General features: G+C 49.9%; 2 protein-coding genes across 6 annotated transcripts; one reads left to right on the top strand and one right to left on the bottom strand.

Annotated features, from left to right (window-relative positions):
- Positions 1 to 660: 660 nt before the first annotated feature.
- On the bottom strand, positions 661 to 8,386 carry LOC123628254 (bone morphogenetic protein 15-like). The gene is made up of 3 exons (XM_045537876.1): positions 8,195 to 8,386; positions 2,283 to 2,652; positions 661 to 788 (listed from the first exon to the last, which is right to left on the bottom strand). Exons 2-3 carry the CDS (start codon positions 2,605 to 2,607, stop codon positions 661 to 663), a joined length of 453 nt encoding a protein of 150 aa, XP_045393832.1. The 5' UTR covers positions 2,608 to 2,652; positions 8,195 to 8,386.
- Positions 8,387 to 17,163: 8,777 nt separating this feature from the next.
- On the top strand, positions 17,164 to 24,241 carry LOC123628527. 5 transcript variants are annotated; one of them, XM_045538284.1, is made up of 5 exons: positions 17,164 to 17,880; positions 18,573 to 19,316; positions 20,216 to 20,436; positions 21,064 to 21,143; positions 21,809 to 24,241. In XM_045538284.1, exons 2-5 carry the CDS (start codon positions 19,269 to 19,271, stop codon positions 22,066 to 22,068), a joined length of 609 nt encoding a protein of 202 aa, XP_045394240.1. In that variant the 5' UTR covers positions 17,164 to 17,880; positions 18,573 to 19,268; the 3' UTR covers positions 22,069 to 24,241. The 5 variants fall into 5 exon arrangements, 3 of the variants coding, with proteins under 3 accessions (XP_045394240.1, XP_045394242.1, XP_045394239.1); XR_006731685.1 differs by having other exon boundaries at positions 17,164 to 19,316; positions 20,259 to 20,436; XR_006731684.1 differs by having other exon boundaries at positions 17,164 to 19,316; positions 20,026 to 20,436.
- Positions 24,242 to 24,467: the final 226 nt, after the last annotated feature.

Genomic DNA, 24,467 nt, shown 5'->3' with positions numbered 1-24,467 from the left:
ACAAACTTATAAGGGACACACGAGGGCCGAGGGACACTCTGGTACACGAGCTCATTTACCAGGCTCTGAATAATGGCGTGATTCGGGGAATTGAAACCATAGAGAAGTACCCGAGGGCAGACTCCCTTACAGTAGTTCGGGGTATAGTGACGGGGAGCAATGATCCAGCGATCCCAGCCCAGCTGGCGAAAGCTGACTTGGAAACGGTGGAGGGAACACAGGTCATTTCCACGACCATTACGTTCCCGGGAAGAGCCAGGAAGCTGAGATGTAATGCTGCTTTCGAGGGGTTCTCTCCAAGAGGAGAGGACATTCCCCTTCTTCAGACTCATCCAGGATCCTGGAAGAAGACTGAGCATTTTGAACAATTTTATAGATCTCATTGATATATACTAACAAAAATGCAAGGTCCAATGACAAAGTGTCAGTCCATCGTTGTTCAATACCTCTACTCCCATTTTCCTGGTGACATAGAAAATGGAGACGTAGGACCCTGGGCCCCGTGTGATTCCAGAAACTTTGCCCCGTGTGATTCCAAAGCCCTTGCCAAACCTCTTCTGTGATATCCGTCTCTCTCCAAGATTCAGACAGCACGGAAGGCCTTGAGCAACCTCCTCCTGAAGGAGGAAAGTGCTTGGTTGGGCTTTTCCTGAACCCGGGCTACACATGGCAGAAGTGGAAGCGATCTATGTAGACTTCTTCAGGGTAAACAAGAATGGCTCTCACAAGCCTGTGTGCTGCCTGGTTTCCTGTGAAACGAAAGTCCAGGGTCCGTAAATGCCAGGGGCCTGCACAGGTAAGAGGAAACAAGAACAGAGGATTAGCTTCTTACCTCCTAGCCTGAATCTTCCTTACAAACCTGCTGAATATAGACCGATGGCTGCAATCACCCCTAAAATTAACTCAAGATAATAGCTATCGTTTATCGAGCGGTTACTAATGTACGCGATGCTTTACATGCATTAGCTCTTTACTCTTCCATAGCCTTACGAGATAGTCAACATCTCCATTGTACAGACAAGAAAACTGAGGCTCACAGAAGCTACGTCACAAAAAAAAAAAAAAGCCCACAGCCATTGTTTGGGTAGAGTTAAGGTTTGAACAAAGTCTGTTTCTCTAAAGTGAAACTGTCTCTTTTAGATCACTTACAACACTAGGCTCAGGGAAAAATCTCAAATGTAGAACTATTTTGTGTGTATATTGTGCATATGGGAGAAGATCAATCATATCACTAGTTGACTATTAAAGGTAACCAATTAGATTTGTTGAGACATACGTGGATTAACAAAAGTCCTCATGTCACATCACTATACAGATGCGGCTTTGGGGCCACAATCCAATATTGGGTGCTGTGACCTGCCATCATTTCAAATCTAGGATCACAGGCACTACAAAATAATTTGTTGATCCACTCCTAGCAGGACAGCTATTCTGCCATGTCTGCATTTCTGCCTCCCACCAACTTCAAGTGTTGCCTCTTGAGCGTCGTTTCCTCCTTTGGTCATTTCCCTATTAGCCCTCAATTTCTCTTATCATTTCTTGCTGGAAATGGTTCTCCATTTACCCTATTCATCTTACCACTATTCCCCTAAATACGATTTTCAACAAGGCCTTGACCACATAAGTATTTTTTTGCTGAGAAGTCTACTGGAAGTTTCAGGTCCCTTCCTGACTGAGAGCTTGAATCCAAACTGTAGCACTGACACCCAGTGGCCAAAGGGTTGGAAGGTTCGGCCCACAGCGCTCTGAACTTCAGCGCCCACTTCCTGGCAAGTGTCAAGAGCAAAGATTACAAAAACCTGGCCTCTTACGAAAAACCCTTCTCTCATCCTCAAGCATATTTCCATGTTAATTTCTGTATCATTCACCTAACCGTTCTTCTCCACTGAATCCGCAAGCCTGGAATGCACTGGTATTCCTGGCACATAGATAGCCCTCCACGAGAATGTAGTTGGGTATTTCTCAATCACAGTTTTCAGAGCTCTGTCAAGCAGTAAGACGTTTTGTCAGAAGAAAGAGGCTGACACGTCACTCAGTTGTCCTGGGTCCGGGGAAAGTTCTACAGTAGGCACCAAGGCAATCTGTGCTGAAGTTGAAGCCCCAAAGGGAAGTGGACTTGGAACCAGCTTCTCCCAAGCTTGCTATCCTTTGAAAACTAAGCCTGAGAGAACCACCCACCCACCAGACAACGAGGCCCGGCAGTAAACCCACAGCTTCCCTTTTCTCTACACTCTCCTCCACCTCTCTCCCCTCCAGAGCAGCATGAGGACATGATAACTCACCTCTGAGAGGCTCTGCTGCGTTGGCCGAGGGCCTCACCAGCGCCACCATGGTGGCCCCAATGGTGTGGTTCTCCCTAGGGTTCCCAAGTGGGTCAGCTGAGCTCTGGTACAACTTCAGCATGTATTGCAGTTGGGGTCCTTGGAGCTGTGGCTTCCTCTGCTGCTTGCCGGGAGCCTCTTCTAGCAGCTCCCGAACCAGGGGCCAGCTAGGGTCCTCAGCCAGGATGGCAACGTCAGGCTGCCCTACCTTTGCCAACGCGGCCCTGTGGTCGATGAAAAGCACCAGTTCCCAAAGAACAAGGATGCTAAGAATACTGAGGACCATCTTGAAAGGCCTGGTGTTCAGCAACAGGCTCCACCAAGGATGAGTCTAGGAAAAAAAAAAAAAGTAAGGCTGTATGTTGTCTCCCCTGGGAGGATCTCCTAAGCCAAAGGAGGTCTCCAATCTTGGTCCCTTATGAATCAAAACAAACATAAAGTGAGACAAGGCAGCATGAGAACAAGGGCTGAGAAGAAGATACTGCTTATTAAGAGGCTGAGGTAAATTAAAAGGAGAGGTCCATTCCAGGACCTAGTCTCTTACCTTCTCCGTTAGGCTGAAGGAAAGCAGCATTATGCTACGATACTCCTCAGGCTTATAAGCAGTCCCTTAATAGGCCCTTAAAGGGCCAGAATCCTCCTGCTCCCATCCAACTTCCATGCCTCTAATAAAGCATTTCCCAAAATACGGTCTCCTAATAATTTGCAAAGAAACTATCTGGGACGATGGATAAGAATGTAGACTCCTGGTCTGGACCCAAACACAGACTCTCTGGGAGTGGTGTCCAGAAATCTGGAACTTAACAAGTTCTCCAAAGAAATATGGAAATTACTGAGTGAACATGGCTGCTGGAGCTTGAAGATGCCTTAACAACATTTCTCAATCTTGACTGTACATTGGAATCACCTGGGGAGCATTAACTATTATGGATGCCATAATTATGTACCCTCCCTAGAGATTCTGATGTAATGGGTCTGAGGTGTTACCAGAGTATCAGGAATTTTTAAAGTTTACAGGTGATTTTATTTTTCTTTTGTGTAACATAATACATGTTCATTTCAATCACTCAAACTATGAAAAATACACAGAGAATGAGAACACTTATTCCAAATAAAACTTCAGAGAGTTGTTGTGAGGGTTATATTGTACACAGTAATGTACAAGTAAGGAATATAAAGAGATGATTCACAGTGGCAAAACCTGAATGGCCCAAATATATGAAAGATGTAATAGAAATCAGAAAAATAAAACTGAAAACCACATATAATATTAGGTCATTAAATATGAAATATCAAATTATGAAACAAGTATAGTTTATTATCTCTCAAACAAGAAGCAGTACAATTAATGAGACTGTGCACCTGAACTATCTACAGAGTGTTGCCGTCTTAACAGTAGCTTGTTTATGTCAGCAGTGAAGAAGCCTGGACAGCAAGTGGTGATAAAATCACCAAAGGCTTTATCCACAGCTTGTTGAGAATTGAATATTTTCTCCTGCAAGAAGTGGTCCAAAGCCTGGAAGAAGTGGTAGGTAGTTGGCGCAAGGTGTGGTGAATATGGTGAATGACAGAGAGTTTCCAAGTCCAGATGCTGTAGTTTGAGCAGCGTTGTTTGCATAACACGTGGTAGAGCGTTGTCTTCCAAAAGGATTGGCCTGTCTCTATTAACCAATCTCAGCTGCTTAATCACAAACATCCTCATAATTTCATCCAACTGGTTGCAGTAGACGCCCGCTATAATCAACAGACCAGGTTTCATAAAGCTGTAGTGGATAATACCGGCGTTGGACCACCAAACAGACATCATTAGCTTTTTTTGATGACTATTCGGTTTTGGACTGTATTTCGGCATTTGTCTTTATCCAACCATTGTGCCGAAGACTTGCGATTGTCAAAAATAATCCATTTTTCATCACACATAACAATACGGTGTAGAAATGGTTGGCCTTTATGTCATGACATCAGAGAAAGGTAAGCTTCGAGATGATTTCCCTTCTGACGTTCCTTTAATTCATGTGGAACCCATCTCTGCAGCTTCTTTACCTTGATGATTTCTTTCAAGTGGTCCAATATTATTGGAATAGTAATATCAAACCTTGTTGCTAATTCATGCATAGGTTGAGATGGATTCACTTCCACTACAGCTTTCAGCTGATCATTATCCACCTTAGTCTCAGGTTGTGGACTTGTCTCATTTTCAAGATTAAAATCAGCAGGACGGCTGCTCCTGCAGCCCCCGCGGGCGATGGTCTGGCCCGCCCCAATGCGCACTGTCTGGGGAATGGACATGCTTGAAGCTCTGACTCAGGGGGGATGGGGGGGCATGGGCAATATACATAACCTGAACTTTTGTACCCCCATAATAAGCTGAAATTAAAAAAAAGCAGGACAGAAGTTCTCAAACCATCCACATACTGTGTGTTCATTAGCCACACCTTCCCAAACACTTCGCTGTCGGCACTGCACTGTTTCCACAACGGAACTCATATTTGTAAATAACATGAATTATTTTTTTTTCTTTTTCTTTCATTTTTTTTTTTTCTGAAATGGTCTCACTCTGTTGCATGGACTAGAGTGCCGTGGCATCAGCCTGGCTCACAGCAACCTCAAACTCCTGGGCTCAAGCAATCCTTCTGGCTCAGCCTCCTGAGTAGCTGGGGCTACCGTGAGCCACCATGTTCAGCTAATTTTTTTCTATATATTTTTAGTTGTCCAGCTAATTTCTTTCTATTTTAAGTAGAGACGGGGTCTCGCTCTTGCTCAGGCTGGTCTGGAACTCCTGAGCTCAAACGATCCTCCCGCCTCGGCCTCTCAAAGTACTAGCATTCCAGGCATGAGCCATCACGCCCAGCCAATAACATGAATTTTTTACTTATCCATGGATTCACAATAATTGCTCTTAAAAAAATTGGAAAGATAATCACAAGCCAAAACGTGCATTTGGAAGACAGAGGATGTACCTTCACGAGAAACATAAAACAAGAAGCATCAATGTGAAATGTCAGAGATATCAACTGTCAAACTTAGTACTTAAGGAAATTGGAGATTTCATGCTCAGTAACCTAATACAACTCCACGTTTACTGAATTGGCAGCACATTAAAAGACTGACACTATTAAGTTCAGGTGAAGACAGAGAACACAGGTAACTCTCTTACACTACTAATGGGAATGTGATTTGGTATAATCATTTTGGGCAGCAATCTGACATTATCTCTGGTAAGGTTAAACGTCAGAGTGTGGGTTTCACGTCGAAAAAAATCATTAACCTGCTATCTCGCTTCTGTAAAACTGCTTGCTACAGACAGTGCCCCCAGCGTGGGAATGCAACACCCATGTTCTGCATGACCAGGCCCTAAAACTGCCCAGATCCTGTTGCACCAGGACATGAGAGTGATGTAATGCTGCTTTTTGCCCCTGTAATTATGCTTGCTCTGCCCCAGTGATTTTTCACCCGTGATAAAAGCTTTCCGTTTCAAAAGCTCAGGGCTGCTCTCTGTGCCTTTATTCTCCACAGCACAGGAGTAGTTGCTGGCCTGCTAATGAAGACTCCTAATTTGGCTCAATTCGGTCTTTAGGGTCATTTCTCGCATCTCAGACCGTAACATTTGGAGGCCTCAGCGAGATTCTGCCCTAAAATAGGGCACCTGGCCACCACCGGTGCCTGGAGACCAGGTGAGGAGTGTCTTGCCTAGGGGAAGGCCTCTGAGAGACGTGCCTCAGCGCCGGGCAGAGGCTTGACAGCGCGCCGGCCCCCGACACCATCAAAACCGCAAATTCTTCTGGACCAGTCTTCTGGGTCTGTCCACCAGTGAGTTCTTTTCTGGTCTGTTTCTGGCTCCGGAGTTGTCTGGTGCCTCAGGAGATTGGCTGGACGCAGCTTCACTCCTCAGGCATGTTCCAAGAGGTGAGACGTCACCTGGAACTTACTGTCAGGATCTGACTCTGTTTCCCCTTCTCCTCGGGCGAGTCCTGGGGATGTGAGACATCACCTAGGACTTGCGAGTCCTGGTCGGATTCCTGAGCATTTTCTTTCCGATTACTCTTCTATTTTCATTTCTCTCGGCTTCGATTCCATTTCGGTTTCACCTGCCATCTGGGTCCTACGTTATGTTTTGAACTTTAAAGAACGGCGCGCGCTTATCACCGGGGTCCGTGATTGTCAGTTTCCTACCAATCTTTTTCCTGAGTCCGGCCCCAGAACCGGGCCTCCCCCTCCCGCTCCCCCTTCGCCCCGCGCCCCCTCCCACTCCCCCTCCGCCCCGCGCCCCCTTCCGGTTCCTCCGCCTGGCGCCGCCGATGCCGCTGGCCGCTTGCTCTCTCCGCCCCCCTCCGTCTCTCCCTCTCCCTCTCTCTCTGTCCCTGCCTTTCTCTGTGTGTGCTCTTCAGATCTTTTTAGGCGGCTGAAATTTCTGGTTTTCTGGTTTTCTTTTTGAATGGGATTTAAAGAGTCCACTGTGGAATCGGCAAGGCGCCAAATTAATCCAACTGCACCGGTCAAGCCAAATGGGCAGCTCCCTGACTGCCCTTGGAGTCCGCGGGTCCGAGGCCCTTATTATCACAATCAAGAGAGGGGTGGATGGCCTATGCCGCCAGCACCATCTTGGGTCCCTCCGGGGCAGCAGCTACAGTAGTGAGTCCGATTTTTGCGCGCTGTCATCATTGGCCAATTGTCTTGTCCTGTCCTCCATCCTTTATGTCCACGTGTGGTGTGAGTGAGTGACAGTGTCACGGTTGCATGGCCGAAAGGCCACGGAGCTTGAGAAACCCTCCCCTGTAAAACAAGTCTGTGTCTCTGCGTGTCGTCGCCGGCACAGGTGTTTAATAAATGTAGACTGTGTATAAAAATTGTCTTTGAGACACACTACTCAGGTCCCCTGGAACTGAATGACTGAGTCAGCTTCTTACATTGCCTTTGGCCTGTTCGGGTTGACTCTATTGCTGGGTATCGGGCTTTACTCAGTGGCCCCACAGGATTGGGGGCCAGGGAGAAGGCTGTCATTAGTGGTTGTAGACTGAACTGTAATAGGTTTCCTTTTCTGGTTGCGATGTTGCTCCCCATTCTGACCGTTGCCTGGATCTTGTGATATTTAGGCTTTTCATCATGGACCAATCTCAGCCCTGTGTTACTTGCTCTCCTCTTAAATGCTTCTTGAGAAATTTCCAAGACTTTCAGTGTTGGGCCGGGCCCTATGGCTTTTCATTTAACACCTTTGACTTACAAAAATTTTGTGAACGCGAGTGGCCCACATTTGGTGTCGGACGGCCCCCGGAGGGCAGTGTCCAAGTTACCCTTGCCAACAGGGTGCAGGCCATAATGTTTGGAAATCCAGGACATCCAGATCAAATCCCTTATATACAGATCTGGAATGACATCTTAATAGACAACCCTAAGTGGTTACAGTCTTGTGTTAAACCCCACAAAAACAAGGCTGCAAACAAAACATCAGTTCTCTTGACTGGGCCCCCTTTAAAGGGAAAGCCCGGGCCTCCAAATAAAAGAGAAAAACCGAGCCCCATTCTAGTTGACCAGCCAGAGGATCCCCTACTACTGGGGCCCCCACCATATCCAGCTGCCCCTCCCCCGATCCAGCTCCTAGAAGAGTCCGTGAGCCCTGCAGCCCTCCACACACCCGGAGTGGCTCACACTATAACCCTTCCCCAGATCCCCCCTGGCCGGGGTCCAACTCCTCAGGGGCGCCAATCCTTCCTCTCAGACAGGTCCCTTCCCCACTGGGACCTGACTGCCCTCCATTCATGATTTATGTCCCCTTCTCAACTAGTGACTTGTATGACTGGAAAAAGCAAAACTCCTCTTTTTCTGAGAAGCCTCGGGGACTAATTTCTCTCCTGGAGACTGTCTCTTATACTCACCAGCCAACTTGGGAGGACTGCCAGCAGCTCCTCCAAACCCTCTTCACTTCTGAAGAGCCTGAGCAGATGAGGAGGGAGGCTGTCAAAACCATCCCTGGCCCGGATGGGCAACCCACAACTGTCCCAGTCCGGGTAGAGATTGTTTTCCCCTCTGCGCGACCAGACTGGGACCCAAATGAGGAACGAGGTAAGGAGGAACAATTGGTATCGCCAGACTCTGCTAGGAGGCATAAGGGCAGCAGCTAAAAAGCCGACTAATCTGTCCAAGGTAAGCGAAACCATACGGGGACCTAACCAGTCCCGGGCGGTGTTCCTAGAACGCCTTTTTGAAGCTTACCGCCTGTATACTCCTATAGACCCAGAGGCACCCGAAAATAGACGTGCCATTAATATTGCTTTGCCACTCGGTCGGCCCCAGATATTAGGAGAAAGCTGCAGAGATTAGAAGGATTTGAGGGAAAAATGCCGTCTGAGTTAGTAGAAATTGCCCAGAAGATTTATAACAACAGAGAGGACCCTGGGGCTGCACAGTCTAAAAGAATGGCCAAAATTCTAGTATCTGCCATGATGGAACAAGAAAAACATGAGGATAAAAAGGGGAAGGGGGCCAAGGGACAGGAGTGCAGCGACAGAAAAAGAGAGGGCCTAGACTGTGACCAGTGTGCCTATTGCAAGGAACGCAGCCACTGGAAAATTAAATGTCCTTACCGAAGAAAAAGGGGGGCTAAGCCTGTGCTGGTCCTCATGGAGGACACAGACTGATGGGGCCGGGGCTCCATCCCAATAAGCCCCCAGGAGCCCAAGGTAACTCTCAATGTCGGGGGCAAGCCTATAGAGTTTCTAATAGACGCCGGAGCCACACAGTCCGTTCTCCAACAGGCCGAGGGACCCATCTCTGAAAAGAAAACCCTTATCCAAGGGGCCACAGAGAAAACCAAGGCCTATCCCTGGACTAGAACCAGAATAACCAACCTTGGGGCGGGAACCATCACCCACTCGTTCCTGGTAACGCCAGAAAGCCCGTACCCTCGCCTGGGAAGAGACCTGCTCCAAAAATTGCAGGCGACCATATCCTTTCAGGGGGACGTGGCCGAATTCTCATTCAACTCAGGCCCATCCACTAGTCCTTCTTACTTGCCCCTTGTCAGAGGAGTATTTGCTGGCTATGCAGGCCCCCTCCCTAGGGGCCTCAGGTCCCTACCTATGAGAATTACGGAACAGGATTCCTAATGTTTGGGCAGAAACAAACCCACCTGGGCTGGCCTCCCACTGGCCCCCCATCATTGTCCAGTTAACCAGTACAGCCACCCCGATCCGGGTCAGACAATACCCTATAAGCCTAAAGGCAAGAAAGGGACTTGCGGTCCACATCAAAAGACTCCGGGAGGCAGGCATTTTAGTTCCTTGTCAGTCGGCCTGGAATACGCCTCTGCTCCCGGTCCAAAAGCCGGGGACCGACGACTACCGACCAGTGCAAGACCTCCGGGAAGTCAACAGAGAATTGAGACCATTCACCCCACTGTGCCTAGCCCGTATACACTTCTGAGTTTGCTGCCTCCGAGTCATCAGATCTACACGGTGCTGGACCTGAAGGACGCCTTCTTCTCACTTCCTCTATCCGCAGTAAGTCAACCCATCTTTGCTTTTGAATGGACTGACCGGGAGGGAGGGTACTCTGTACGGTTAACCTGGACAAGGTTGCCACAAAGGTTTAAGAACTCACCAACTCTGTTTGATGAGGCTTTAAGCCAGGACTTAGCCCACTTTAGGCAAGAGCATCCAGAGATAACTCTCTTACAATATGCAGATGATCTCGTCCTAGCCGCAAAGGATCAGGCAACACGTAAAGCGGCTACTGAGGACTTACTAACAGAACTAGCGCAGTTAGGATACAGAGTATCAGCTAAAAGGGCCCAGCTCTGTGCCCCGGCAGCAACATACCTAGGGTACAAATTAAAAGAGGGCAAACGCACCTTGTCCACTGGCAGGATTGAGGCTATCCTAAAGATACCACAGCCTAAAACTGAGAAACAGGTGCAAGAGTTTCTAAGGGCAGTGGGGTACTGAAGACTTTGGATTCCTAAGTTTTCTGAGATAGCAAAACCCCCATACGCCTGTGCCGGTGGAAAGGAGGAATCTCTAGTCTGGACTGGAATTGAAACCCAGGCTTCTGAGACTGTCAAACAAGCGCTCACAAATGCTCCTGCATTGGCTTTGCCTGATCTAACTAAGCCTTTCCAATTATATGTTGCTGAGAGCCGGGGCATAGCAAAAGGGGTATTAACCCAGACGCTGGGACCCTGGAAAAGACCGGTGGCTTACTTGTCTAAAAGGCTGGATCCTGCAGCATCCGGCTGGACAAACTGTCTGCGAGTCATCGCTGTGACTGCCGTGCTAGTCAAGGAGGCCTCCAAACTAACGTTGCGGCAGGACCTGCAAATTGTAGCCCCTGATTCGGTGGAGGCCTTGCTAAAGAGTTCCCCCCGAGAGCTGGCTCTCAAACTCCCGCATAACCCAATATCAGGTGCTGTTGCTAGACCCCCCCAGAATCCAGTTCCTAAAAACAGCCTCCCTCAAGCTTGCCACCCTACTCCCAGATGATGAGCCGTCGGAGCCACTCCATGACTGTCTTGAAGTGCTCGAGTCTCTTGCCAACCTAAGGACAGATCTTATGGATCAACCGTGGCCAGATCCTGACGAGAAGCTATCCACAGATGGAAGCAGCTATATGTCTGAGGGAGTCAGGTACGCAGGGGCGGCTGTAGTAACTGCCGACCGGGTCATTTGGACACAAGCCCTTAGGCACGGGACAGCGGCCCAAAAGGCAGAGCTCATAGCCTTGACCCAGGCCCTAAGATGGGGAAGAGACAAAACCGTCAACATCTACACAGACAGTAGATATGCCTTTGCAACGGCACACACACATGGGGCACTCTACCAGGAACGGGGGCTTCTAACCTCAGGGGGAAAGGAAATAAAGAATAAGCCAGAGATACTGGCCTTGCTAGAGGCCATTTGGTTACCTAAAAAGGTAGCCATCATCCACTACAAAGGGCATCAAACTACTGATTCCCCAGTGACGAGAGGTAATGCTTTTGCTGACGCGACCGCAAAGGAAGTTGCACAAAAACCAGTGGGGCCTCTCCAGATTCTTCCTGTTCTCCCTGAATGACTCTTGCCAAGCTCCCCCCAATATACTGAGAATGAAATTAAACTGGGAGACGCCCTGAAAACCAAAAATGACTCAAAGGGGTAGAGGATTCTCCCAAACAACAAGGTCTTAGTCCCTAGACATCTAGGACGAGACCTAATCAGACAAATACATCACAGCACACACCTTGGCGGCACCAGGTTGACTGAACTTCTCCACAGGGACTACTACCTTCCTCGGCTACATCAGATGGCCCAGCAGGTAACAACGAGATGCCACATCTGTGCACAAGTCAACTCAGGTAAAGGAACTAATCCTCCCCCCGGAATTAGGTTCAGGGGACAAGCCCCAGGGGAACAATGGGATGTGGACTTTACAGAAGTAAACCCAGGCAAATACGGATGTCGCTACTTGCTTGTATTCATTGATACCTTTTCCGGATGGGCAGAAGCCTTCCCTACAAAGTCAGAGACAGCACAGATAGTTGCAAAAAAACTAATCACTAAAATTGTTCCCCGATGTGCCTCCCACTTGCACTGGGGTCCGACAATGGCCCGGCGTTCATCCCCCAAATGACTCAATTATTAGCCAAGACACTGAAAATTAATTGGAAATTACACTGTGCTTATAGACCTCAGAGTTCAGGACAGGTAGAAAGGATGAATAGGACTTTAAAAGAAACATTAAGCAAGTTAAAGCTGGAGACTGGCGAAGACTGCGTAAGCCTCCTTCCCTTTGCCCTGCTGAGAACCAGGTGCCCTCCTTATGTTAAAGGCATAACCCCATATGAGAGCATGTTTGGTCGACCACCCCCACTCGTTCCTAAACTGGGGGAAGAAAAACTGGCTGAATTAAATAACCATTCCCTCCTTACGTCGTTGCAGGCCCTACAGTCTGTCACCCAGCAGACCCGCGATCTTATAAAGGCCGCTCATCCCGGACCAACTAACCTTCCCTCTGAAAAAGCTTCATTTCAGGTGCAGCCTGGAGACCTCGTCTGGGTAAAGGAACTTCAACCTGCTAGCCTGGAAGCCAAGTGGACTGGACCGCTGCCTGGGATCCTTGCCACTCCTACTGCGGTGAAAGTCGCGGGAAAGCGCCACTGGATTCACCACACCCACATCAGAAAGGCTTCCCCGGACCAGCTTCCAGAGAGATGGACCGTCCAGGCTACCGAGGGCCCACTAAAGATAAGACTTCCCAAAGACTCCTCTGGTTCCTCCTAATTGCTTGTGTCAATCTCACCACAGACACCCTCCCCCCTACCGACCTATACACTACATCTGGGTACTAACTAAAACGGTAGACGGAACTGTTATAGCCCAAAACTCCACCCTACCCCAGCCGGTCCTCCACTTTGACCTCTGCCAGTTGTTCAGGGATGAGAACAAACAATGGCATTGGGGAGGATACGGGGGACCGGGCTGTGGGTCTGACAGACTAAAACTAGGGTTACAAGCTTATCAGCACTATGCCTGTCCCACAATTGGGCCACAGCAATGTCAGAAAGAGGGTGAGTATCATTGTGCCAAGTGGGGTTGTGAAACTATAACATCTTGGGTTAACAAAGACCCCCATATTTCTCTAACTCAGGGCACACGCAGTTGCACCACTAATATATTAGGATCCCGCAACCCCATAACAATCAAAATGTATCAGTGGCACACTCAAGAATGGGCTTCTGGGAAGACATGGGGTTTCAGACTATATGCCACTTACTGTCCGAACTCAGACCCAGGAGTCCTGTTCACCATACAGAGATTCACTCCTGCAAGGCCCAACAACCCTATAGGACCTAACCGAGATCTATATCTTAGTTTGTCACCTGTACAACCCCCCAAGCCCATTGGCCAACCTACCCCCTCACTGGACACATCTTTAGCCCACCCTTCTCACACCCTCACACCCGTTCCATGCAGGCAGCCCCTACTGAACTTGTTAAGCTCAGTCTATAGGTTCCTAAATCAAACTAGTCCTAACATAACCGAGGACTGTTGGCTCTGCTTAAACCCTGAGCCCCCTTATTACATAGGGATCGGGGCCACCCGCCACTGGCCCCACAGAGACAGATATTAAAAACTCAACAACAAAAGAAGCCCAAAAAAGACATTATTGCAAATGGGGTCAGAAGCCTAAGCTCACTCTAAAAGATCTCCAAAAACAGGGGACTTGCATTTGTTCCCCTGAGTTTATCTTAGCCAGGTCCCCTACCGTGACTCCTGTAGCTCTGTTATAAAGATAAATTCCACTGATCTGGAAGGCAAGATGCTGTTAATCACCCCTGAAGGTGCCTGGTTTGCCTGCACAACGGGAATCCCCCCTTGTGTGCGGCCATCCATAATATACCAAAAAAACAAGCTCTGTGTCCTTGTACATATTGTTCCCCAAGTATACTATTATTCTGGCGAGGGGCAAAGAGAGCATTTACAAGCTCCAGCCCCCTCTCGTGTCAAACGAGCTATACCTGTGTTAGTCCCTGCGCCTATAGGTTTAGGAATTGCGGGTTCTACAGCTGTAGGAACCTCTACACTTATAAGCAGCAATCAAAATTTTAAAGCTTTAAGTCAGCAAATAGACCTTGATCTCAGTGACTTAAAAAGTTCTGTCAGTCGCTTAAAACAATCAATACACTCCCTTGCAGAAGTAGTCCTCCAAAAGCATCGGGGCCTAGACCTCTCATTTCTAAAACAAGGGGGTCTTTGTGTGGCCCTCAGCAAAACTTGCTGCTTCTATGCAAACCACTCCGGTATTATAAAAAATAGCCTCTCCCAGGTACAAAACATACTAAGAAAAAGAAAGCCAGAAAACACACAATAACTGGTATAAAAACTTATTTTCCTGGTCCCCGTGGATGACAACACTTTTGTCAGCTATAGCGGGACCTGTTATTTCCATTCTGCTGGCACTGCTTTTGGCCCCTGCATTATAAACAGCCTGACTTCCTATGTTAAACAAAGAATTCAGGCTGTCAAGCTTATGGTTCTCCAAACTCACGATCCACATATTTATAATACTAATAACAAAGAATCAATGATTTGATTCTCCCTAAAAACCAGTGGGGAATGTCAGAGTGTGGGTTTCATGCCAAAAAAAATCATTAACCTGCTATCTCGCTTCTGTAAAACTGCTTGCTACAGACAGTGCCCCCAGCGTGGGAATGCAACACCCATGTTCTGCATGACCAGGCCCTAAAACTGCCCAGATCCTGTTGCACCAGGACATGAGAGTGATGTAATGCTGCTTTTTGCCCCTGTAATTATGCTTGCTCTGCCCCAGTGATTTTTCACCCGCGATAAAAGCTTTCCGTTTCTAAAGCTCAGGGCTGCTCTCTGTGCCTTTATTCTCCACAGCACAGGAGTAGTCGCTGGCCCGCTAATGAAGACTCCTAATTTGGCTCAATTCGGTCTTTAGGTGGTCATTTCTCGCATCTCAGACCGTAACATTTGGAGGCCCCAGCGAGATTCTGCCCTAAAATAGGGCACCTGGCCACCACCGGTGCCTGGAGACCAGGTGAGGAGTGTCTTGCCTAGGGGAAGGCCTCTGAGAGACGTGCCTCAGCGCCGGGCAGAGGCTTGACAGCGCGCCGGCCCCCGACACCATCAAAACCGCAAATTCTTCTGGACCAGTCTTCTGGTTGTGTTCACCAGTGTGTTCTTTTCTGGTCTGTTTCTGGCTCCGGAGTTGTCTGGCGCCTCAGGGCATTGGCTGGACAGAGCTTCACTTCTCCAGCGGGTTCCCAGAGGTGAGACGTCACCTGGAACTTACTGTCAGGATCTGACTCTGTTTCCCCTTCTCCTCGGGCGAGTCCTGGGGACGTGAGACATCACCTAGGACTTGCCAGTCCTGGTCAGATTCCTGAGCATTTTCTTTCCGATTACTCTTCTATTTTCATTTCTCTCGGCTTTGATTCCATTTCGGTTTCACCTGCCATCTGGGTCCTACCTTATGTTTTGAACTTTAAAGAACGGCGCGCGCTTATCACCGGGGTCCGTGATTGTCAGTTTCCTACCAATCTTTTTCCTGAGTCCGGCCCCAGAACCGGGCCCCCCTCCCTCTCCGCCTCCGGCCCGCGTCCCTCCCTCTTCGCCTCCGCCCCGCGCCCCCTCCCTCTCCGCCTCCGCCCCGCGCCCCCTCCCGCTCCCCCTCCGCCCCGCGTCCCTCCCTCTCCGCCCCCGCCCCGCGCCCCCTCCCTCTCCGCTTCCGGCCCGCGGCCCCTCCCGCTCCCCCTCCGCCCCGCGTCCCTCCCTCTCCGCCTCCGCCCCGCGCCCCCTCCCTCTCCGCTTCCGGCCCGCGGCCCCTCCCGCTCCCCCTCCGCCCCGCGTCCCTCCCTCTGCTCCTCCGCCCCGCGCCCCCTCCCGCTCCGCCTCCGCCCCGCGCCCCTCCCTCTCCGCCTCCGCCCCGCGCCCCCTCCCGCTCCGCCTCCGCCCCGCGCCCCCTCCCGCTCCGCCTCCGCCCCGCGCCCCTCCCGCTCCGCCTCCGCCCCGCGCCCTCTCCCGCTCCGCCTCCGCCCCGCGCCCCTCCCGCTCCGCCTCCGCCCCGCGCCCCTCCCGCTCCGCCTCCGCCCCGCGCCCCTCCCTCTCCGCCCCGCGTCCCCTCCCTCTCCGCCCCGCGTCCCCTCCCTCTCCGCCCCCGTCCCCTCCCGCTCCGCCTCCGCCCCGCGTCCCTCCCTCTCCCTCTCCGCCCCTCGCCCCCTCCCGCTCCGCCTCCACCCCGCGTCCCTCCCTCTCCCTCTCCGCACTGTGTCCCCTCCCTCTCCGCCTCCGCCCCGCCCCACGCCTCCGCTGCCGCTGGCCGCTTGTTCTCTCCGCCCCCCTCCGTCTCTCCCTCTCCCTCTCTCTCTGTCCCTGCCTGTCTCTGTGTGTGCTCTTCAGATCTTTTTAGGCGGCTGAAATTTCTGGTTTGCTTTTTCAATGGGATTTAAAGAGTCCACTGTGGAATCGGCAAGGCGCCAAATTAATCCAACTGCACCGGTCAAGCCAAATGGGCAGCTCCCTGACTGCCCTTGGAGTCCGCGGGTCCGAGGCCCTTATTATCACAATCAAGAGAGGGGTGGATGGCTTATGCCGCCAGCACCATCTTGGGTCCCTCCGGGGCAGCAGCGACAGTAGGGAGTCCGATTTTTGCGCGCTGTCATCATTGGCCAATTGTCTTGTCCTGTCCTCCGTCCTTTATGTCCACCTGTGGTGTGAGTGAGTGACAGTGTCACGGTTGCATGGCCGAAAGGCCACGGAGCTTGAGAAACCCTCCCCTGTAAAACAAGTCTGTGTCTCTGCGTGTCGTCGCCGGCACAGGTGTTCAATAAATGTAGACTGTGTATAAAAATTGTCTTTGAGACACACTACTCAGGTCCCCTTGAACTGAATGACTGAGTCAGCTTCTTACATTGCCTTTGGCCTGTTCGGGTTGACTCTATTGCTGGGTATCGGGCTTTACTCAGTGGCCCCACAGGATTGGGGGCCAGGGAGAAGGCTGTCATTAGTGGTTGTAGACTGAACTGTAATAGGTTTCCTTTTCTGGTTGCGATGTTGCTCCCCATTCTGACCGTTGCCTGGATCTTGTGATATTTAGGCTTTTCATCATGGACCAATCTCAGCCCTGTGTTACTTGCTCTCCTCTTAAATGCTTCTTGAGAAATTTCCAAGACTTTCAGTGTTGGGCCAAGCCCTACGGCTTTTCATTTAACACCTTTGACTTACAAAAATTTTGTGAACGCGAGTGGCCCACATTTGGTGTTGGACGGCCCCCCGGAGGGCAGTGTCCAAGTTACCCTTGCCAACAGGGTGCAGGCCATAATGTTTGGAAATCCAGGATGTCCAGATCAAATCCCTTATGTACAGATCTGGAATGACATCTTAATAGACAACCCTAAGTGGTTACAGTCTTGTCTTAAACCCCACAAAAACAAGGCTGCAAACAAAACATCAGTTCTCTTGACTGGGCCCCCTTTAAAGGGAAAGCCCGGGCCTACAAATAAAAGAGAAAAACCGAGCCCCATCTAGTTGACCAGCCAGAGGATCCCCTACTACTGGGGCCCCCACCATATCCGGCTGCCCCTCCCCCGATCCAGCTCCTAGAAGAGTCCCTGAGCCCTGCAGCCCTCCACACACCCGGAGTGGCTCACACTATAACCCTTCCCCAGATCCCCCCTGGCCGGGGTCCGACTCCTCAGGGGCGCCAATCCTTCCTCTGAGACAGGTCCCTTCCCCACTGGGAACTGACTGCCCTCCGTTCATGGTTTATGTCCCCTTCTCAACTAGTGACTTGCATAACTGGAAACACCAAAACTCCTCTTTCTCTGAGAAGCCTCAGGGACTAATTTCTCTCCTGGAGACTGTCTCTTATACTCACCAGCCAACTTGGGAGGACTGCCAGCAGCTCCTCCAAACCCTCTTCACTTCTGAAGAGCATGAGCAGATGAGGAGGGAGGCGGTCAAAACCATCTCTGGCCCGGATGGGCAACCCACGACTGACCCAGTCCAGGTAGAGATTGTTTTCCCCTCTGCGCGACCAGACTGGGACCCAAATGAGGAACGAGGTAAGGAGGAACAATTGGTATCGCCAGACTCTGCTAGGAGGCATAAGGGCAGCAGCTAAAAAGCCGACTAATCTGTCCAAGGTAAGCGAAACCATACGGGGACCTAACCAGTCCCGGGCGGTGTTCCTAGAACGCCTTTTTGAAGCTTACCGCCTGTATACTCCTATAGACCCAGAGGCACCCGAAAATAGACGTGCCATTAATATTGCTTTGCCACTCAGTCGGCCCCAGATATTAGGAGAAAGCTGCAGAGATTAGAAGGATTTGAGGGAAAAATGCCGTCTGAGTTAGTAGAAATTGCCCAGAAGATTTATAACAACAGAGAGGACCCTGGGGCTGCACAGTCTAAAAGAATGGCCAAAATTCTAGTATCTGCCATGATGGAACAAGAAAAACATGAGGATAAAAAGGGGAAGGGGGCCAAGGGACAGGACTGCAGTGACAGAAAAAGAGAGGGCCTAGACCGTGACCAGTGTGCCTATTGCAAGGAACGTGGCCACTGGAAAATTAAATGTCCTTACCGAAGAAAAAGGGGGGCTAAGCCTGTGCTGGTCCTCATGGAGGACACAGACTGACGGGGCCGGGGCTCCATCCCAATAAGCCCCCAGGAGCCCAAGGTAACTCTCAATGTCGGGGGCAAGCCTATAGGGTTTCTAATAGGCACTGGAGCCACACACTCCGTTCTCCAACAGGCCGAGGGACCCATCTCTGAAAAGAAAACCCTTATCCAAGGGGCCACAGAGAAAACCAAGGCCTATCCCTGGACTAGAACCAGAATAACCAACCTTGGGGCGGGAACCATCACCCACTCGTTCCTGGTAACGCCAGAATGCCCGTACCCTCGCCTGGGAAGAGACCTGCTCCAAAAATTGCAGGCGACCATATCCTTTCAGGGGGACGTGGCCGAACTCTCATTCAACTCAGGCCCATCCACTAGTCCTTCTTACTTGCCCCTTGTCAGAGGAGTATTTGCTGGCTACGGAGGCCCCCTCCCTAGGGGCCTCAGGTCCCTACCTATGAGAATTACGGAACAGGATTCCTAATGTTTGGGCAGAAACAAACCCACCTGGGCTGGCCTCCCACCAGCCCCCCATCATTGTCCAGTTAACCAGTACAGCCACCCCGATCCGGGTCAGACAATACCCTATAAGCCTAAAGGCAAGAAAGGGACTTGCGGTCCACATCAAAAGACTCCGGGAGGCAGGCATTTTAGTTCCTTGTCAGTCGGCCTGGAATACGCCTCTGCTCCCGGTCCAAAAGCCGGGGACCGACGACTACCGACCAGTGCAAGACCTCCGGGAAGTCAACAGAGAATTGAGACCATTCACCCCACTGTGCCTAGCCCGTATACACTTCTGAGTTTGCTGCCTCCGAGTCATCAGATCTACATGGTGCTGGACCTGAAGGACGCCTTCTTCTCACTTCGTCTATTCACAGTAAGTCAACCCATCTTTGCTTTTGAATGGACTGACTGGGAGGGAGGGTACTCTGGACAGTTAACCTGGACAAGGTTGCCACAAAGGTTTAAGAACTCACCAACTCTGTTTGATGAGGCTTTAAGCCAGGACTTAGCCCACTTTAGGCAAGAGCATCCAGAGATAACTCTCTTACAATATGCAGATGATCTCGTCCTAGCCGCAAAGGATCAGGCAACACGTAAAGCGGCTACTGAGGACTTACTAACAGAACTAGCGCAGTTAGGATACAGAGTATCAGCTAAAAGGGCCCAGCTCTGTGCCCCGGCAGCAACATACCTAGGGTACAAATTAAAAGAGGGCAAACGCACCTTGTCCACTGGCAGGATTGAGGCTATCCTAAAGATACCACAGCCTAAAACTGAGAAACAGGTGCAAGAGTTTCTAAGGGCAGTGGGGTACTGCAGACTTTGGATTCCTAAGTTTTCTGAGATAGCAAAACCCCTATATGCCTGTGCCGGGGGAAAGGAGGAATCTCTAGTCTGGACTGGAATTGAAACCCAGGCTTCTGAGACTCTCAAACAAGCGCTCACAAATGCTCCTGCATTGGCTTTGCTTATCTAACTAAGCCTTTCCAATTATATGTTGCTGAGAGCCGGGGCATAGCAAAAGGGGTATTAACCCAGACGCTGGGACCCTTGAAAAGACCGGTGGCTTACTTGTCTAAAAGGCTGGATCCTGCAGCATCTGGCTGGACAAACTGTCTGCAAGTCATCGCTGTGACTGCCGTGCTAGTCAAGGAGGCCTCCAAACTAACGTTGCGGCAGGACCTGCAAATTGTAGCCCCTGATTCGGTGGAGGCCTTGCTAAAGAGTCCCCCCGAGAGCTGGCTCTCAAACTCCTGCATAACCCAATATCAGGTGCTGTTGCTAGACCCCCCCAGAATCCAGTTCCTAAAAACAGCCTCCCTCAAGCTTGCCACCCTACTCCCAGATGATGAGCCGTCGGAGCCACTCCATGACTGTCTTGAAGTGCTCGAGTCTCTTGCCAACCTAAGGACAGATCTTATGGATCAACCGTGGCCAGATCCTGACGAGAAGCTATCCACAGATGGGAGCAGCTATATGTCTGAGGGAGTCAGGTACGCAGGGGCGGCTGTAGTAACTGCCGACCGGGTCATTTGGACACAAGCCCTTAGGCACGGGACATCGGCCCAAAAGGCAGAGCTTATAGCCTTGACCCAGGCCCTAAGATGGGGAGGAGACAAAACCGTCAACATCTACACAGACAGTAGATATGTCTTTGCAATGGCACACATACATGGGGCACTCTACCAGGAACGGGGGCTTCTAACCTCAGGGGGAAAGGAAATAAAGAATAAGCCAGAGACACTGGCCTTGCTAGAGGCCATTTTGTTACCTAAAAAGGTAGCCATCATCCACTACAAAGGGCATCAAACTACTGATTCCCCAGTGACGAGAGGTAATGCTTTTGCTGACGCGACCGCAAAGGAAGTTGCACAAAATCCAGTGGGGCCTCTCCAGATTCTTCCTGTTCTCCCTGAATGACTCTTGCCAAGCTCCCCCCAATATACTGAGAATGAAATTAAACTGGGAGATGCCCTAAAAACCAAAACTGACTCAAAGGGGTAGAGGATTCTCCCAAACAACAAGGTGTTAGTCCTTAGACATCTAGGACGAGACCTAATCAGACAAATACATCACAGCACACACCTTGGCAGCACCAAGTTGACTGAACTTCTCCACAGGGACTACTACCTTCCTCGGCTACATCAGATGGCCCAGCAGGTAACAACGAGATGCCACATCTGTGCACAAGTCAACTCAGGTAAAGGAACTAATCCTCCCCCCGGAATTAGGTTCAGGGGAGAAGCCCCAGGGGAACAATGGGATGTGGACTTTACAGAAGTAAACCCAGGCAAATACGGATATCGCTACTTGCTTGTATTCATTGATACCTTTTCCGGATGGGCAGAAGCCTTCCCTACAAAGTCAGAGACAGCACAGATAGTTGCAAAAAAACTAATCACTAAAATTGTTCCCCGATTTGCCTCCCACTTGCACTGGGGTCCGACAATGGCCCGGCGTTCATCGCCCAAATGACTCAATTATTAGCCAAGACACTAAAAATTAATTGGAAATTACACTGTGCTTATAGACCTCAGAGTTCAGGACAGGTAGAAAGGATGAATAGGACTTTAAAAGAAACATTAAGCAAGTTAAAGCTGGAGACTGGCGAAGACTGCGTAAGCCTCCTTCCCTTTGCCCTGCTGAGAACCAGGTGCCCTCCCTATGTTAAAGGCATAACCCCATATGAGAGCATGTTTGGTCGACCACCCCCACTCGTTCCTAAACTGGGGGAAGAAAAACTGGCTGAATTAAATAACCATTCCCTCCTTACGTCGTTGCAGGCCCTACAGTCTGTCACCCAGCAGACCCGCGATCTTATAAAGGCCGCTCATCCCGGACCAACTAACCTTCCCTCTGAAAAAGCTTCATTTCAGGTGCAGCCTGGAGACCTCGTCTGGGTAAAGGAACTTCAACCTGCTAGCCTGGAAGCCAAGTGGACTGGACCGCTGCCTGGGATCCTTGCCACTCCTACTGCGGTGAAAGTCGCGGGAAAGCGCCACTGGATTCACCACACCCACGTCAGAAAGGCTTCCCCGGACCAGCTTCCAGAGAGATGGACCGTCCAGGCTACCGAGGGCCCACTAAAGATAAGACTTCCCAAAGACTCCTCTGGTTCCTCCTAATTGCTTGTGTCAATCTCACCACAGACACCCTCCCCCCTACCGACCTATACACTACATCTGGGTACTAACTAAAACGGTAGACGGAACTGTTATAGCCCAAAACTCCACCCTACCCCAGCCGGTCCTCCACTTTGACCTCTGCCAGTTGTTCAGGGATGAGAACAAACAATGGCATTGGGGAGGATACGGGGGACCGGGCTGTGGGTCTGACAGACTAAAACTAGGGTTACAAGCTTATCAGCACTATGCCTGTCCCACAATTGGGCCACAGCAATGTCAGAAAGAGGGTGAGTATCATTGTGCCAAGTGGGGTTGTGAAACTATAACATCTTGGGTTAACAAAGACCCCCATATTTCTCTAACTCAGGGCACACGCAGTTGCACCACTAATATATTAGGATCCCGCAACCCCATAACAATCAAAATGTATCAGTGGCACACTCAAGAATGGGCTTCTGGGAAGACATGGGGTTTCAGACTATATGCCACTTACTGTCCGAACTCAGACCCAGGAGTCCTGTTCACCATACAGAGATTCACTCCTGCAAGGCCCAACAACCCTATAGGACCTAACCGAGATCTATATCTTAGTTTGTCACCTGTACAACCCCCCAAGCCCATTGGCCAACCTACCCCCTCACTGGACACATCTTTAGCCCACCCTTCTCACACCCTCACACCCGTTCCATACAGGCAGCCCCTACTGAACTTGTTAAGCTCAGTCTATAGGTTCCTAAATCAAACTAGTCCTAACATAACCGAGGACTGTTGGCTCTGCTTAAACCCTGAGCCCCCTTATTACATAGGGATCGGGGCCACCCGCCACTGGCCCCACAGAGACAGATATTAAAAACTCAACAACAAAAGAAGCCCAAAAAAGACATTATTGCAAATGGGGTCAGAAGCCTAAGCTCACTCTAAAAGATCTCCAAAAACAGGGGACTTGCATTTGTTCCCCTGAGTTTATCTTAGCCAGGTCCCCTACCGTGACTCCTGTAGCTCTGTTATAAAGATAAATTCCACTGATCTGGAAGGCAAGATGCTGTTAATCACCCCTGAAGGTGCCTGGTTTGCCTGCACAACGGGAATCCCCCCTTGTGTGCGGCCATCCATAATATACCAAAAAAACAAGCTCTGTGTCCTTGTATATATTGTTCCCCAAGTATACTATTATTCTGGTGAGGGACAAAGAGAGCATTTACAAGCTCCAGCCCCCTCTCGTGTCAAACGAGCTATACCTGTGTTAGTCCCTGCGCCTATAGGTTTAGGAATTGCGGGTTCTACAGCTGTAGGAACTTCTACACTTATAAGCAGCAATCAAAATTTTAAAGCTTTAAGTCAGCAAATAGACCTTGATCTCAGTGACTTAAAAAGTTCTGTCAGTCGCTTAAAACAATCAATACACTCCCTTGCAGAAGTAGTCCTCCAAAAGCATCGGGGCCTAGACCTCTCATTTCTAAAACAAGGGGGTCTTTGTGTGGCCTTCAGCAAAACTTGCTGCTTCTATGCAAACCACTCCGGTATTATAAAAAATAGCCTTTCCCAGGTACAAAACATACTAAGAAAAAGAAAGCCAGAAAACACACAATAACTGGTATAAAAACTTATTTTCCTGGTCCCCGTGGATGACAACACTTTTGTCAGCTATAGCGGGACCTGTTATTTCCATTATGCTGGCACTGCTTTTGGCCCCTGCATTATAAACAGCCTGACTTCCTATGTTAAACAAAGAATTCAAGCTGTCAAGCTTATGGTTCTCCAGACTCACTATCCGCACATCTATAATGCTAATAACAAAGAATCAACGATTTGATTCCCCCTAAAAACCAGTGGGGAATGTCAGAGTATGGGTTTCATGCCGAAAAAATCATTAACCTGCTATCTCGCTTCTGTAAAACTGCTTGCTAAAGACAGTGCCCCAAGCGTGGGAATGCAACACCCATGTTCTGCATGACCAGGCCCTAAAACTGCCCAGATCCTGTTGCACCAGGACATGAGAGTGATGTAATGCTGCTTTTTTGCCCCTGTAATTATGCTTGCTCTGCCCCAGTGATTTTTCACCCACGATAAAAGCTTTCCGTTTCAAAGGCTCAGGGCTGCTCTCTATGCCTGTACCCTCTGCAGCACAGGAGAAGTCGCTGGCCAGCTAATGAAGACTCCTAATTTGGCTCAATTCAGTCTTTAGGTGTTCATTTCTTGCATCTCAGACCCTAACATTAAAGACATACAACTCAGCAATGCTATTGCTAGAGCAGTAGAGCTTTCAGACATTTTTGTCTCAATCACAAAAATAAATACATTGTACATAAATACCTTTGCAACCCAGCACAAACATGTCCATGGAAAAGTGAAACTCTGTAAAATAATTTAAGGAAGTTTATTGTGAGCCAAGTTTGAGG

The sequence above is a fragment of the Lemur catta genome, chromosome X, assembly GCF_020740605.2.
Source record: "Lemur catta isolate mLemCat1 chromosome X, mLemCat1.pri, whole genome shotgun sequence".
NCBI classification, from domain to species: domain Eukaryota; kingdom Metazoa; phylum Chordata; class Mammalia; order Primates; family Lemuridae; genus Lemur; species Lemur catta.
The sequence above is the reverse complement of the archived record's forward strand: the minus strand, read 5'-3'. Positions and strand labels throughout refer to the sequence as shown.